At 39.6% G+C, this 16167-nt stretch overlaps 1 protein-coding gene across 3 annotated transcripts in view; it reads right to left on the bottom strand.

Annotated features, from left to right (window-relative positions):
- The window catches only part of RALGPS1 (Ral GEF with PH domain and SH3 binding motif 1), a 355807-nt gene that overhangs the window by 298426 nt on the left and 41214 nt on the right, over positions 1-16167 (bottom strand). For 2 of the 3 annotated variants that reach the window (XM_030535187.1, XM_030535188.1), the window contains exons 3-4: positions 14590-14671; positions 2550-2676 (exon numbers count right to left, since the gene is read on the bottom strand). In XM_030535187.1, coding sequence (XP_030391047.1) covers positions 2550-2606 — 57 coding nt within the window. In that variant the 5' untranslated portion in view covers positions 2607-2676; positions 14590-14671. Of the gene's footprint in view, positions 1-1908; positions 1930-2549; positions 2677-14589; positions 14672-16167 lie in introns of all 3 variants that reach the window. The other variant, XM_030535186.1, reaches the window with a different exon arrangement.

The following is a 16167-nucleotide window of genomic DNA, read 5'->3' as shown; positions in this document are numbered from 1 at the left end:
TGTTTTCACTTAAAAACTAGAAAGTTACTGGACATCTTTTAACGCCTGTTCTTCTCTTACCTTGAATAAAAACAGTTCAATCTTTGAAAATGTGACAAAGCCGCATAATTATTTCTGTCCATACAAAGTATGTTCTAGTTAATATAACTGCAAGAGTTTTTTTAAACTGGATGAATTTCTCAAACTGTTGTCTGGCATGCAAATGTTAGGGTCTTCAACATGGCCATGCTGCTCAGTGTTTTTCTTAAAGGTCAATGCAATAAGTAGGAAGCAGAACAGACTTTCAAAACTACAGCAACATTTGGCAAAATTACACAGGATACAAAAATTGAGAACTGTTTTCACATTAAAATCTTGGCTTTTGGAATAGAGCAGTTTAACTAACTCCAAGAATTTTAAGCGGAAAAAATGAAACTATGAGTAGGTTATGGGAGGGGAGGGATAGCTCAGTGATTTGAGCATTGACCTGCTAAACCCAGGGTTATGCGTTCAATCCTTGAGGGGGCCACTTAGGGATTTGGGGCAAAATCAGTACTTGGTCCTGCTAGTGAAGGCAGGGGGCTGGACTCGATGACCTTTCAGGGTCCCTTCCAGTTCTATAAGATAGGTATATCTCTCTCTATATATAATGATAGGTCCATGAAGCATAAGATGAACAGCATAAACTAATGCAAAAGACCAAAGAGTTCACAGAATTAGAATTTAGAGATGCAAAAACTCTATTTCTTCATTTAGTCCAGTCCCCATAGTCAGTGCATTATTTTCCTTAAAGTATTATGGCAGAGCCATTGTGACACCATATTTAAGGTTAGTTCTCTTTTGCACTGAAAGCGGGAGCTCAATCTTTGTTTTGCATGAAAAACAGCATATTTACAACTATTTCCATTCTACAGTATGGTATTCCTCTCCTAAACGGTTAGTCTAACCGTTTAGGAGAGGAATACAAAATTGCATTTTGATATATTCCCTTAGTAACGTTCCCTGCATTCAAGCCTGCGATAGAAAATAGATTTTGTTATCCCATGGGCACGTGTGTTGTGTTGGAGACAATGGACTTCTGCACCCTACCGTCTCAGTTTTTTGAATATTAGGACCCCTGTGAAATTGTTTAGCCCACTCCTAAACCAACTGAATGATTTCATGAAGAACAGGATCTTCAACAAAATGCACCACTGGTTTGATGAATATCAATGTGCGTGTGAAAGAATCACTGCTATGGCAAAGATCCTGGTCTTCAATAAACTGTTCATTGGCATAAGAGCTCTTCTGAATCTACTAAACTGAAGACCTGATTTAAAATTTTTAAAATGAAAAAAAAATCATAAAAAATAGTTTTTTAAATATTGAAGAATTTTCTAAAACCTAGCCATTTTTTGAAAGTGATTTTCACAGTTTCAAGATTTTCAACCACAGCTACTATTCAGCTGCTTCAGAAGAGATCTTAAGCTATCTGAACAGTTTAACAATGAGCATGCTCTTCAGCACAGCAACATCTCCTTTAATATGCAACAGGATCTTTATCAGACACCCCAGATCTTTTACACCACTACAGTAATAGAACAGTACACAGCTTTACTTATGAGCTTTGAACATTTATTTAATCCTAAATCAGGCTTGGATAAAAATTTTAAGTAATACCTTCTAAACAGAAAATGTGGTTTAAAAACTAAACAGATGAGCTTGTTTCTCTAGGAGGAATTTAAAATATGCACACAAAGGGTTAGTTTAATTTAAGAGAGTTATGATGTAATGCAAACAAACAAACAAACAAGGCTACTGGGTTTAACAATCTTTTAAATTTCTTCACAAGGCCATTACAAGGTACTGAGCAAAAACATCTGCTATCTAGTACGGTGCAATAGTCTGTGATAGTGAATAAGAATGAGAGCTTAGATGATCATTACTTACAGGAGCTTCCTTGAACACATCCTATTTTAAAAGAAAAATAGCATTATAGTATCAAGAGGAGATACACAAGATGCCAGTTGAGATTTTAAATATCAATGCATTTCAAGGTACACTACATATTTTGCCTGTGGTACACTATTTTCCCACAATAGCCACTGAATGCTTTCCTGCATCCACATCTATGCGTTTTTACCATTTGAACACAGAGCTGTGTGGAAAAAGGTAATTCCATTTCATGGAGGATTGAAGGTTTTGTTCTTACTCAGAATGAACGCCAAAAATGTCAAAATTTTCTCTCAAAGGGAAAGCCCTAAGGCCCAATTCAGAGTTGGATAGCTGTTTTTATTTGAAAGAATCACTTCAGCAAATAATCAGTCAATATAGATTGATTTAAATCTATCAACAAGTTACAACTGTCAAAAGCATAAAAGAAGGGGTTTTTTTGTATGATCTGTGAACATTCAGAAGTACAGTATTCAAAGTTAACTTTATAGTCAAAAATCATACTGTTCCTACAAAAAAAACAAAAAACAGGATGGCATATTTAATGGCAGAAAGGATTTCTGTGGAAGCCAAAATAAGCTGCAACTTGTATTTTGACATAGTAGCTAACAAAATGAAAATAAACAGTGAGTCTGTACCTCTGGAGTGGCGGAGGTGATGGTCACATTGGCCATGAGGCCATTCCTTTTATACATGCTCTCCTCAAGATGCAGGAAATTTCAGCTCAGCCACCACTGGTGACACAACATGATGAATGGGGAACTCCTGTAGGGGAAATATATTTATAAAAAACTGATTTAAGGGATTTCCTTATTCTCTTGTGAGAGAGCAGCCATCTGTGTGGAACAAAAAGATCATTCTGTGCTGGGGGAAGAATTCTCTGTGAAGTATAAAACCAAAAAGAGTACTATGTAACTTTATCATAATAGTCTACTAACACTTTTTTTTCAAGTCAGTTCAGGAAAAAAACAACATAAGTATAATGCTTATATTTAGATTTAGGTCTAAGAAGAAGTCCACATCAGAAGGCATCCATGCAAAGCCTTGAGCACCCCTGACTTACACTGAGAACCCAAGAACTTAGGAGAGACACATTAAAAACTAACCAAAGCAGCAGCACTCCTTCCTCCCACCTTGCCATCTATTATCTAATCACCAGTTACACAACCAATGGAGCTTCAGAAAATCTGTCACACTTTCCAACCCTCAACTGACTCAGCACTCTGCTAATACCCACTCAAACAAGCTCTGTTGTGTTCCTGGAAAGTCAACAATTTAGGCTGCTTCAAACTCCAAGAGGCAGATCATTCCGAAGGAAAGAAGCTTCTACATAGAACACTCCTGTCAGCAGCCCCCTTCTTAATGAGGGAGGCTCAAGTTCAAAGGCCTCTTCTCAACACAACAGTGACAATGTAGCCTGGGGAATAGTGGTCTCTCAAATAAGCAGGTCCCAAACTGCTATGGGCTTCACAGATTAAACACACAACCTTAAACTGTCTCCAGAAATCAACAGGCAGTTTGCTCAAAAACAGAGCATTGATGACAAATGGTATCATCAAGAGGCACCACAATCAGTGGACTGCTGCATTCTGCACCAACTGAAGTTCCCAGATAGATTTCAGGTGTTCTCCAATAAAGACCACATATTGTCACTTCAAACTGGATTAATGCACAGTAGCAAAGTTCACATCCAAAATAAATGCTCATAAGCTCTTGGCAAGGAGCAGATGGCAATAAGTGTTCCTGGACATTGATAGAATGGCATTCTTCTAACAACATATGGAAATTTAACATCACCCTCTGATTGTGCACCTGAAGAAATGTAGGACAAAACACATAACATGTAGTTGGACATACATTTAATTTTGTATAAAGGAAATTTGTTTGAAGACAAAAATCTTGGTCTACAATTATAAAGTACATAATATTTAAGTTAGTTATGCACATTTGATATTGTGACAAGTAACTGATTAGCACAAGGGTAGGCAACCTATGGCACGGGTGCCAAAGGAGGCACACAAGCTGATTTTCAGTGGCACTCACACTGCCTGGGTCCTGGCCACCAGTCCAAGGGGCTCTGCATTTTAATTTAATTTTAAATGAAGCTTCTTAAACATTCTGAAACCTTATTTACTTTACATACAACTATAGTTTAGTTTAGTTATATATGATAGACTTGTAGAAAGAGACCTTCTAAAAAGGTTAAAATGTATTATTGGCACGCAAAACCTTAAATTAGAGTGAATAAATGAAGACTTGGCACACCACTTCTGAAAGGTTGCCGACCCCTGGATTAGTATATTAAACAATGAACAAGAGTGCAGTTATTCTATACAGAAAAAATATGAGACAAAAAGATACATTTAATCATCATCATCATCTATGATATGGGTTCAATGATCATGATATATATAAACATGGATTTTAAATTCACTCTTCTCTCAGTGGAAGGGTGTTCATAATATAGGATTAAATACCAATTTCTAAATAAATCACTCATTCAACCACAATGGCAAATCTCTCATGATGCAGGCACATGCTAACTCAAATGAGATTTTAAGGCACAAGACTTTACCTCCCACAATGATTTTGATTGTCACCATTACATTATCACTTTGCCTTTAAGGTCATGGAGCCATTTGGAGGCTATTAAAATACAGATCAGCCCATGAAGTCATCTTAATTAGAACTGATTATTAAATTTTCAGTCATAATGTGTTTGACAACCTGATTATTGATCAAATGGATTTTTTTGTTGAAAACCTATTTTTCAGGCTTCTGATGTAAAGCAGGGGGGCATTGGCAAGCTCCTTACCTTGCTCTGCACCTCCCTGGAAGCGGCGACATCCCCCTCCCTCAGCTCCAAGGTGGAGGCATGGCCAGGCAGCACTGCGGGCTACCTCTGCCCCGAGCATCAGCTCTGCTGCAGAAGTCTCGGAAAGTCACGGAATCCATGAGTTCCACAACCTCCGTGACAAACTCACAGCCTTAGTAATCACTAACAGTCAGCATAGATTTACTAAGAACAAAACATGCCAAACCAGCTTGATTTCCTTCTTTGATAGGATAAATGGTTTGGTGGATATGTGAATGCAGTGGACATAATATACCTGGATTTTAGCAAGGTTTTTGATAGTCTCACATGACATTCTGATAAGTAAGCTGGAGAAATGCAGGCTCAGCAGAACTACCATTAAGTGGATACATAATTTGTTAAACAATCTCAAACAAAGAGTAACTATTATTGGAATGATGTCAGAGTGGAAGGAGGTCTCAAATGGGATTCCACTGGGATCTGTTCTGGGTCCAATGTTATTTAACATACAATCAAAGAACTGGAAGAGATCTCAAGAAGCCATCTAGTGCATTCCCCTGCACTTATGGCAGGACTAAGTACTATCTTGATCACCTCGATAGGTGTTTGCAGATTTTGAAGAGCAGGCTAGACAATGATGGAGGTTCCACAATCTTCCTAGGCAATTTATTCCAGTGCTTAACTACTCTGACAGTTAGGAACTTTTTCCTAATGTTCAATTTAAACCACCCTTACTGAAATTTAAGCCTATTGCTTCAAGTCCTATCTTCAGAGGTTAAGGAGAACTATTTTTCTCCCTCCTACTTATAACAACTGTTTATGTACTGGAAAACTAGTTCATATCCCCTCTCAGTCTTCTCTTTTCCAGACTAAATAAACCCAATTTTTTCAGTCATGTTTTCTAGACCTTTAAACATTTTTGTTGTTGTTCCCTGGATTTTCTCCAATTTGTCCACATTTTTCCTAAAATGTGGTGCCTAGAACCGGACACAATATTCCAGTTGAGGCCTAATCAGCGCAGAGTAGAGATGAAGAATTACTTCTCGTGTCTTGTTTCTAACTCTCGTGCTAATACATTCCAGGACATTTGCTTTTCCCCCCCCCCAATAGTGTTACACTATTAGTTACACTAATTACACTATAGTGTTAGCTTGTGATCCACTATGGCATCTTTATTAATCACCTGGATGTAGGAATAGACAGCATAGTGATTAAATTTGCAGATGACACAAATTGGGGGAGGAAGGGGTTTGCAAACACTTTGAAGGATACAGCTAAAATTCAAAGTGATCTTGATAAATTGGAGAACTGGGCTACAGACAACAAAATTCAGTTCAACAAAAACATATGTAAGGTGCTACACTTATGGAAGAAAAACCAAATGCACAAATATAGAATGGGAGTTAATTGTCTTGCCAGCAGCACTGCCAAGAAGGATCTGGGAGGTGTGGTGGATCACAACCTCAACATGAGTCAACAGTGTGACGCTGTTGCAAAAAAAAAAAAAAAAAAAAAAAAAATTAGGTTTCATTAATAGAGGCATAGAATGCTAGTCATGAGGGATGACAGCACCACTCTGTGCGGTGCTGGTTAGGCCTCAGCTGGAGTACTGTGTCCAATTTTGGTCACTAATGTATAGAAAGGATGTAGAGAAACTGGAAAGGATCCAGAAGCAAATATCAATTATGATCAAAGGGATAGAATGTAAGCACTTGGATTCAGAGACTGTTGAAGTGATAATCTCACTTTTAACAGCAGTAGCTTCTTCTGCTAGTGTAGCAGGAATATTTTCTTCCTTTGGACTAATTCATTCCAAACTGAGAAATCGTTTGGGACCTGAAAAAGCAGCAAAGCTTGTTTTTTGTTTCCAGATTATGAACAAACAGGAAAATGAAGATGAAGACGACTCAGTTAGCTACAGAAGCAACCTGGCTGATATAGTCGATTTAATTTTTTTTTTTTTAATATTTCATTTAACTATTTTAGTTAAAAACAATTTTAGCAAAAACAAACCTGATTTTGAAAAACTTGAATGTTTAACTAAATTGAAAAATTCATATGCTTGTTTTGTTAAAATATTATGTTTGCTGTTGAAGAAAAAAATCCAGAATACATGCTGTTTTAGTTAAATAAAACTATTTAAATGTCTGTCTGGTGATGATCTCCTCCTAATACAGCATGGCAAGAAAATCCTCCAAATATTAATGATTGACCTGTTGAATTGGAGATTCACTGATTTCATAAATATCTGCTTCAATTACCTTTGGTAAATGAAATCATTCATTTTCTGATGTAGCTTTTAAAACTAATCTGAAAAGTTTTCAAAATAAGTCACTTTAAAACTGTATCGTGTGTACCTTCTAAAAATGAAACCTACATCTACCTCTGAGTTGTGAAGAATATGTATTACGGTTATAACAACCAACAAGCACGCACTTTTATGTAGAAATCCATGATTAAATAGAGTCTTCCTGACTAGTGATTTACAAATCCACCCTGATTCTAAGTCAGTACAGAATAATGGACTTGCTTATATCACTGAACATCCTAACAAACAAATGATGAGGTGCAGTATGCAATGTAGTTGTAGCCATGCCAGTTGCAGGATATTAGAGACACAAAGTGGGTGTGGTAATATCTTTTATTGGACCAACCTCTGTTGGAGAGACAGACAAGCTTTCAAGCCACACAGAAAGCTCTTCCTCTGTATGGGTGCACTATGCATATTTACAAAAAATCATTCACTGCCAAGTCTATATAGAGCAGTGGTTCTCAACCAGGGATTTGGGGACCCTGGGGTGCTACAAGCATGTTTCAGGGGTCCGCCAAGCAGGACCAGTGTTAGACTCACTGTGGCCCAGAACAGAAAGCCTAAGCCCTGCCACGCAGGGCTGAAGCCCAAGGCCCTGAGCTGTGCCACCCGGGACTGAAGCAGAAGGCTGAGCAACTTAGCTTTTCGTGGGGAGCCCTATTGCATGGGGTCCTAGGCAACTGTCCTGCTTGCTACCCCATAATTCCAGCCCTGCTTTTATATGCAGAAAACCAGTTGTTGTAGCACAGGTGGGACTTGGGAGTTATCACTTGCAGAAGGGGGCTCAGAAAGAAATAGGTTGAGAACCCCTGCTATAGAGCATGTTAATACATACTGTACATGGTGCCTTGTGCAATAGTACCACCTAGTGACAAAATAACTGAAGAGCACAAGTTTAAAACATTTGTGAAACAGATGCTAAGTTATAGGTAATGGTGAGTAAATGAAGGTGGCTAGTAATTCTGCATAGTATGTGCTAGAGACTTAGCACAGAGGGTACATACCCTACTCTACGTTCATGCCTGGCTCTGATCAACTGTAATGAAGTTACACATGCCACAGATACAACCACCAACTAATCCATAAGCACAATTACATGAGTTAACAATACCAACAGCTAAGCAACATGACCACAGAACTAGAACATTACCAATCCCTTCACCTCTGCCACTGACAATTCCTCAGCCAACTGATGTGCTATCACTCTTCAGCGAACAAATCATCTATAATAGGTTAAAAGTCAGATTGAAAAGACATGCTGGCAACCTCCTTGCCTTATAAAAAATAAGCCTTATTATCTGAGAATCCAGAGCAGCAATGGATCCAGTAAGACTCCAAAATTTTGTACTGTGAGAAAAGCATGGGCATATATCCTCACTGGAAGAAGTAACCCCTCCTACAGCCTCTCCAAAAGGTTCCTCCTTGCTACTAAAAGCACTTTTGTATTGTTAGGTTTGATCTTATGCCAGCTAGACACCTTCCAGGATCCTCTCTAGGCAAAACAGTGAGAAAAGCAAGGAGGCTGAAAAATCTGAGTTGAACAACAAATGTTTTCCTCAGGCTGATGATGTCCCAAATCCTTCAGCATATCTGACAATGCCAAGGCAACTAGTGTGCTGTGACCACTGCTGGTTGTATTTTTAATAATGTCACTGTTATAAGTGTGCATCAATTCTCCAAAAAGACCCATATTTTTGGAGTTTCATGTATCCACCTTGCACAAATCTACATCATTGATCAATTTAAAGCTTATTTCATGTACATTTAGATGAGGTAAGATGTGGAGCTATCAAGTGGTGTTAAAAGCCTGTAGGCAAGGTGCAACGATGGTATCCAAAATGAGAAAGTGTTATTTTCCCCACAGTTTCAGAAACACTGCAACATAACTATGAATCCAGTTTTTACTGTTTAAGTTGATTCCAAATCCTTAATGTGGTGTTTACTGGTCAAAGCTACCAAACCACAATGTAGAAGAGGATTTTTATTAGTTTTGCGTGGTCAAGTTTTCCCCCCGCCCCCAAAATGATTAAGCTGTTTAGCATGTGGCAAAAATGGCGAATATCAACATTATGCAATATTCTAACATGAAATGTTTTCACATCACATATTCTTAATTGTCAAAGTATCTTATCCATATCTTCAATTGAAATGTATTGACCAGATCAGTTTCACACTGAAGGTGCTAGTAGCAGCAGACTCTGTGCCCAAAGTTTGTACTGCACAGTGGGTAGATACAAATGTATGTGAATTCTTAATGTAATGCTTCTCCATTTGTAAGCTTTCATATGTACTACATAGCATCTAGTCTGCCTGGTAGAAGATTTTAACTTGTAATTGTTTATGCATGCAATACTAGCCTCTGAAATATTCTGGAAACTCGCTGTTAATTCAGTGACACTTTTTAGTATTAAAGATAATACTCAGCTTCATACTGGGCTTCAAACAAAGTGCTCACTAAACAAAAATGGCAATTTTGATACTAACATAGATCTAATTTATATCTAATTTAGCACAAGTCTATATACTTGTACAAAATGAAAAATGGTGGTACTGGTGGTGGTAACGTTAATATACTTCGGGAATTCTACTGCTACAGGGACATTAAAGTATTTGAAAATATGGTGGATACAAGCCCCTTAAAGTTTACATCAAAGAGAAAAAGACCAATCATAAACTTTTAAAAATGTGATATTTGTCAAGAAAATCAAAAGAAAGCAAAACTGTCAAAAGCCAGCAGTGCTGGACAGAATTCTGTGAGGCTGGCACTAGAAACCAGGAAAGATTAATTGTATTGGCAGCTACTGGATGAGTTATCTAATTTGGATGATGTGGAACCAATACTCAATCACAGGGGTTTCTTTCAGAAATACACAAGCGAACTGAATTTGGAACATGTCAGAGCAGTACTGAACACAGAAAAAAAAAAAGACTCTGAATTTGATCAGAGAGCATCCCATTTTCCTGCTTCTAGAGCCACAAGAACAAGCACATCCTCCAGCAACTGATCTTAGTACACTGTTTGCTTGAGAAAAACATACAAGGCAGACAAGAAGCTTCATAAAATAGAAACATCTGAGAGCGCAACCAATCTAAGGAAGGCAGCACTTCAACCAAGAGACGATGACAAGTTGAGCAGACTCTCTGTGGAATACCTGATTGCTAAAGATGCAGTTATCACTTAACATGCCCTTTTTCCTGCTTGGGTAAAATGAATCTTAAAGCAAAAGCATCTAGTTATACTGCAACAATCCAATGATAACGCTACATTTTATTATCTGATTGACCAGAGAGACAATGATCTTATGTACAACAAAAAGGCTCTTCGCCTGTCCAAGCTGCTACAAAGATATAAAGTCCTACTTCCCTCAGACGTTGAAACTGCAAACTATTCCAGTAGTAAATTACAAGCAAGATTAGAAAAAACACTATGGTTCTGCAATTTCATTCGATGCACAGCAAAGACAAGGTAAGTCGACCATTGTTCTATGCAGCACAACAACATTAGCTGATGCTGTCCAAGCTCCTAGTAATCTGAAGCAGTAACTTAAGTCAATATTTTGTCAATGTTCTTCTGGTGAGTAAGACTAATGAACAAGTGATTTTTTATAATGCTGCTTCAATCCTTCACTCTGAAATATTCAGATCATCATCCAAAGCTGGGTGACTGCAGTTTAGTGAGGTCAGCTACTTTTGTGTGCCCCCATTGGTGCAGGAATTTGTCCTCTGGTTGATAAAGAGGTGTATATAATTCAGCCAGCAAAAAGTATCAGCTTTTCAAAGAAAATGTTTCTCAATAGCAGAGTGCATAGTGTTTAACAGTTCCACAATTATTACACCAGTGCACATAAGCCTTGCTTCACAGCTATACCATGAGCCAACGAATCAAATGGACGCTCATGGAGGGAAAGAGGGGGTACCGAGGACTCCAGCTATCCCACAGTCGCCGCAGTCTCCGAAAAGCATTTGCATTCTTGGCTGAGCTCCCAATGCCTGTAGGGTCAAACACATTGTCCAGGGTGGTTCAGGGAATATCTTGTCAATTTACCCCCAACCCCATGAAAGAAAAGGGAAAAAATCATTTCTTGACTTTTTTCCAGTGTCACCATATGTCTACTGCATGCTGCTGGTAGACGCGGTGCTGCGGCACTGAACAACAGCATCCTCTCCTCTCCCTTCCCCGGTAGCAAATGGTACACTGCAGAATGACTGATAGCCGTCCTCATCAATCATCATCTCGTGAGTGCTCCTGGCTGGCCTCAGGTGAGGTCGACCTGAGGCGCTTGGGTAAAAATAGGAATTACTCCCGGTCATTCCCGGCAGATGGTGCAGAACGGCTGGTAACCATCTTCATCATAGCAACTGGGGGCTGAGCTCCATCAGCCCCCCCCCCCTTTCATGTCTAAAGAAAAGATTCTGTACTGCCTGGACTATCATAGCAGTGGGATACTGGGCTCCTCTCCCCCGCACCGTTTAATGTCCTGCCTGGACTATCATAGCAGCTGGAGGCTGCCTCCCCCTCATTTTATCTCACTAAAAACTCAGTGTTTCTTATTCCTGCATTCTTTATTGCTTCATCACACAAATAGGGGGACACTGCAACGGTAGCCCAGGAGGATTGGGGGAGGAAGGAAGCAACGGGTGGGGTTGTTGCAGGGGCACTCCCTAGAATGGCATGCAGCTCATCATTTCTGCGGGATTTGACACGGAGCAGCTGTGCTCTCCAGTTCTCTGGTACTCTAGTACACTTGCCCCATATTCTAGGCAGGAATTACTCTATTTTTAGATAAAACATAAAGGAGAGAATGACTCGGGGCGTCATTCCCATTTTTGTCTTTGCACCCCCGGCCGACCTCAGTGAAGGCCAGCCAGAAGCACCCATGACAGGAGCAGACAGTACAGAACGACTGATAAGCATCATCTCATCGCCAATTTACATTGGCACGGCAGACGGTACAGAACGACTGATACCCGTCCCTGCTACCTTGCAAAGGCAAATGAATGCTGCTGTGTAGCGCTGCAGCACTGCCTCTGTCACCATATGTGTACAGGATGCTGCTGACAGTGACAAAAGGCAAAACGGGCTCCATGGTTGCCATACTATGGCATCTGCCAGGGCAATCCAGGGAAAAAGGGCACAAAATGATTGTCAACGGTTGCTTTCATGGAGGAAGGAATGAGTGACGACATTTACCCAGAATCACCCGCGACACTGTTTTTGCACCATCATGCATTGGGATCTCAACCCAGAATTCCAATGGCCAGGGGAGACTGTGGGAACTATGGTGCACTCAACTTTATACAATCTGTTTTACAAAACCAGTTTATATAAAATCGGAATAATCTCGTAGTGTAGACATACCCTCAGGGTGACAATCACGATCTGTAAGTATGTACATGGGAAACAGAAATCTGATAATAGATGGGTCTTCAATCTAGCAGACAAAGATACAACATCCAATGGCTGGAAGCTGAAGCAAGACAAATACAGACCCAAGATAAGGCACAATTTTTAAACAGTCATGGTCCAGTAATTCCTCACATAACACCATCCCAGTTAATGTTGTTTCGTTGCTGATCAAACAGAGAACATGCTAATTTAAAGCTGCGCAGTGCTCCCTTATAACATTGTTTGGCAGCCGACTGTTTGGTCCACTGCTCGCAGAAAGAGCAGCCCATTGGAGCTAGCTGGTGGGGGCTTGGAACAGGGTGGGCTGGCAGCTCCCCACTCCCCTAAGTTCCCTGTGCCGGCTATCAATTGCTGGACAGTTCGGCTGTCCCTCCTTCCACTGCCGTGTGCTGCTCCTATCCTCTGCTTTGGAGCTGCTCCTGGGAGCCTCCTGCTTTCTATGCAGGGAGGCAGGGAAGAAAGAGGGGTGCTAATGTCAGGGTGTCCCCCTCCCTTCCGCTCCTTTACCCCTTCGCCACAGAGCAACAGGGGACACAACAGGGCTCAGGACGGAGGAAGCTTGCTGGCAGCAGCTGCTGTCTCAACTTGCTGGTTTACTTAAAAAGGCAGTGTACTTAGAGGGGATCGGCGTACTTAAAGGGGCAATGTGCATCTTTCTCTCACACACACACACAGTGTGAATCTCTGTCTCTCTCTACCATGCTGTCTCCCCTCCCTCCATTTGTGCTGCCTTGTAGAGAGTGAGGCTACATTAACAACAACATGTTAACCCTTGAGGGCTCAGCCAAGTGCTAGTTCATCATTTAGCAGTAAGGCATTCCCTGGGGAATATCCCACCCTCTTCCACTCTCTGACTTCACCACCTCAACCAAGCTTCATTAATTCTTATGGGGAAATTGGATTTGCTTAACATCGTTTCACTTAAAGTTGCATTTTTCAGGAACATAAGTACAAGGTTAATCGAGGAGTTACTGTAATTAACCAGTGGAACAATTCACCAAGGCGTGTGAACCAGTGTTCCCTCTAATTTTTTATGTCGATGTGCGGAATGAATTTTGTTACGTGCACCAATATGAAAGTGATGTGTGGTGGGGGTGAGAGCTCTGGCTGAGGGTGCAGGCTCTGTGGTGGGGCCGGGGATGAAGAGTTCAGGGTGCGGGACGGGGCTCAGGGCTAGGTCAGAGGGTTGGGTGCAAGGGCTGAAGGCTCCAGCTAGGGGTGATGGCTCTGGGGTCGGGCTGCCTTGGGATCACCTGGGTGGGTCCTTGCCTCTGGATTGGCTGAACCCTGGTTGAATGGCATAGGGCCTATTATCACTTTCTTTAGCTCGGGGTAAGCCAGGAGTCCTTTCCATGCAGCAGTTTGTGTCTCCTACCTGGGAGCGTGCAAGCCACTTGCAAATACTATTGCGATCAGGGATAGCTGTCAGTGAGGTCATTACAGTAAGTACTGAATCATCCGTAAAGGATCAAGATCTTGTTGACTAGTCAGTGGTGTTAGAACAACACCGGACTTGACCAAAGGGAAAAATCAAATAGATTATTTTCACAGTCTTATATGTGATGTCTGGATTCAATAATGATTATGTCTGTCTGTCTCCTAAGATGCAGAACAGGTAGATGAGAACATATTACAGCTGTGATCTGTAGCCTACACAGGTTCTCCATTCTATATTATATCTATTTCAAAGTGCTGGTCCTCCTCTTCAAAACCCTTAATTGGCTAAAGTCAACTACCTCAAAGCATGCCTCTCTCTTAGAACACAGGTTTGATTCAGTTGTCAGCATGCAAAATTCAGCTTGTTGAGACCAAAGCATAGATCTACAACCTCAGTAAAGGTGGTCTGGAGAATAGAGAACTACCATGACAATAACTGAAACTTAAAGCACCTGTATTTGACACCAAGAGACCAGAGAGATTGGTGCAATACAGATACATACACATTCCATTACAGTTATACACATTTTAGTATGATAACTGCAAATTACCAAAATCCTTGTTTTGCTACTGCATGTTTCAAACCATGGCCATTTTGGTGTCAGTAGACACACTGCATGTGCATATTATACACATTCTACAGTACGCATCTTGTGAGGTTTTTTCTTTTTTTTTTTTTTTTAAATAAATAAAATCAGATTAACTTACCCATATTATATGTCTGTCTCCAAACAAATTCAGGTATTCAAAAACAAGAGTGGTATTGCGACGTCTCTCAGAACAGTAATTTCTGAAAAAGTCAAATAAAGCTATGTTTTATACAAAAGTACTCTTCAAATTCACACACAATCACACTCTTCTGTAGATTTAGTTCTTAATGGTGTTTGAAATCAGTTATCTTTGAAAACAGATTATTCCTTACACAATACAAATATCAGATAGCCACGATTTCCATCTTAAATTCTATAATGCTTATACTTCAATTTTCAGCAGTTTACATCTGGGAATTTACAATCCTTTCATTTTACTGAAGTATTAAAAATCTAGTACTAGATTTCAAAAAATATTAACTAATGGGAATTATTGTTTTGATCTTATACCATTTTAATCATTTGATATGAATCTGTTTTACAATAAAGTGTCTATGATACTTTTCATGATAGATACTATATAAAATGCATTCTAAAAAGATCTCTGTACCTGAAAAGATGTCTTTTTGAAAATTATATTTACATTACAAAATATTCAGTATTAAAAATACAAAATTTTTGATGGATGAAGAGTGGGAATTCATGTTCTGTCAAGACAAAAATCTGGGACGCCGATCAACCTCCACTGACCTTTCCTAAGGAAGTACAGCATGTTACATAGGATACAGAGTCAACTGAAATAGGCTGCAGAGATGTTTCACTTAACACTTCTATAAGGTAAGATTTTCCTCTTGATTCCTAGATGCAACAATATACATCCGGAAGAGGAGAATGGTTATTTTGGTTATTTAATCATCAGAAGTGCTTTTCAGTGACTGTTTCTTTTTCTGAATTAATAGGGGAATTATTAGTTTCTAGGAATTAAAAGATCCTTGATTTTCAATGAGGTGAGATCTTCATGCAAATTGCATGAAAGAAAGCCTTTATTCTGCTTTCATTGCTGTCGTGTGTAAATTAAAAAAAAACATTATTAATTCTTCAACCAAAGTAAGTCATTACACATCACAGTGACTTTTCAATATGCAGCAGAAAAGTAGGATAAAGGTTCATGGAACCAGCTCACTATAGCACAAGTGGTCATTCAATATGAAAGGTTGTAAATGCTAAAACTCTGCAGGGTTAGCTAGTGAAACAAAGTGCGACCCTGCCAGCAGCAGGTGCATATTTTGCTACATTTTGTTAATTTAAACATAATGCAAATAGTGATATTAACAAACAGTAAGAGGGAAAAGGGGAAGGAAGGCCAGGCTTACAGAAAAAATAAAATCACAGTTACTCTATTCTGGTCTACAGTACCTTGATGTTCCTTTAAATTACATATTTTCTACCCACATATCTATGTACACACATCTATTTATACACAAACTTTATTAACTCAAGGTTGCTACTATATCCCACCAACACAGGCCACACAAAGTAAGGAGATGAGCAATTAAGTCATTCAACATCCCTATTCCTCGTCCTCAGAACCTCTTCTCAGTCTCAACTATGCCAATTTTTAAAAAGGCTAAACAGGATGATTCAGGTAATTATAGGCCTGTCAGCCTAACGCTGATCCCAGGCAAGATAATGGAGC

Source organism: Gopherus evgoodei, chromosome 16 (genome assembly GCF_007399415.2).
Source record: "Gopherus evgoodei ecotype Sinaloan lineage chromosome 16, rGopEvg1_v1.p, whole genome shotgun sequence".
NCBI lineage: Eukaryota > Metazoa > Chordata > Testudines > Testudinidae > Gopherus > Gopherus evgoodei.
Note: the sequence above shows the minus strand (reverse complement) of the source record. Positions and strands in the feature narration are given on the sequence as shown.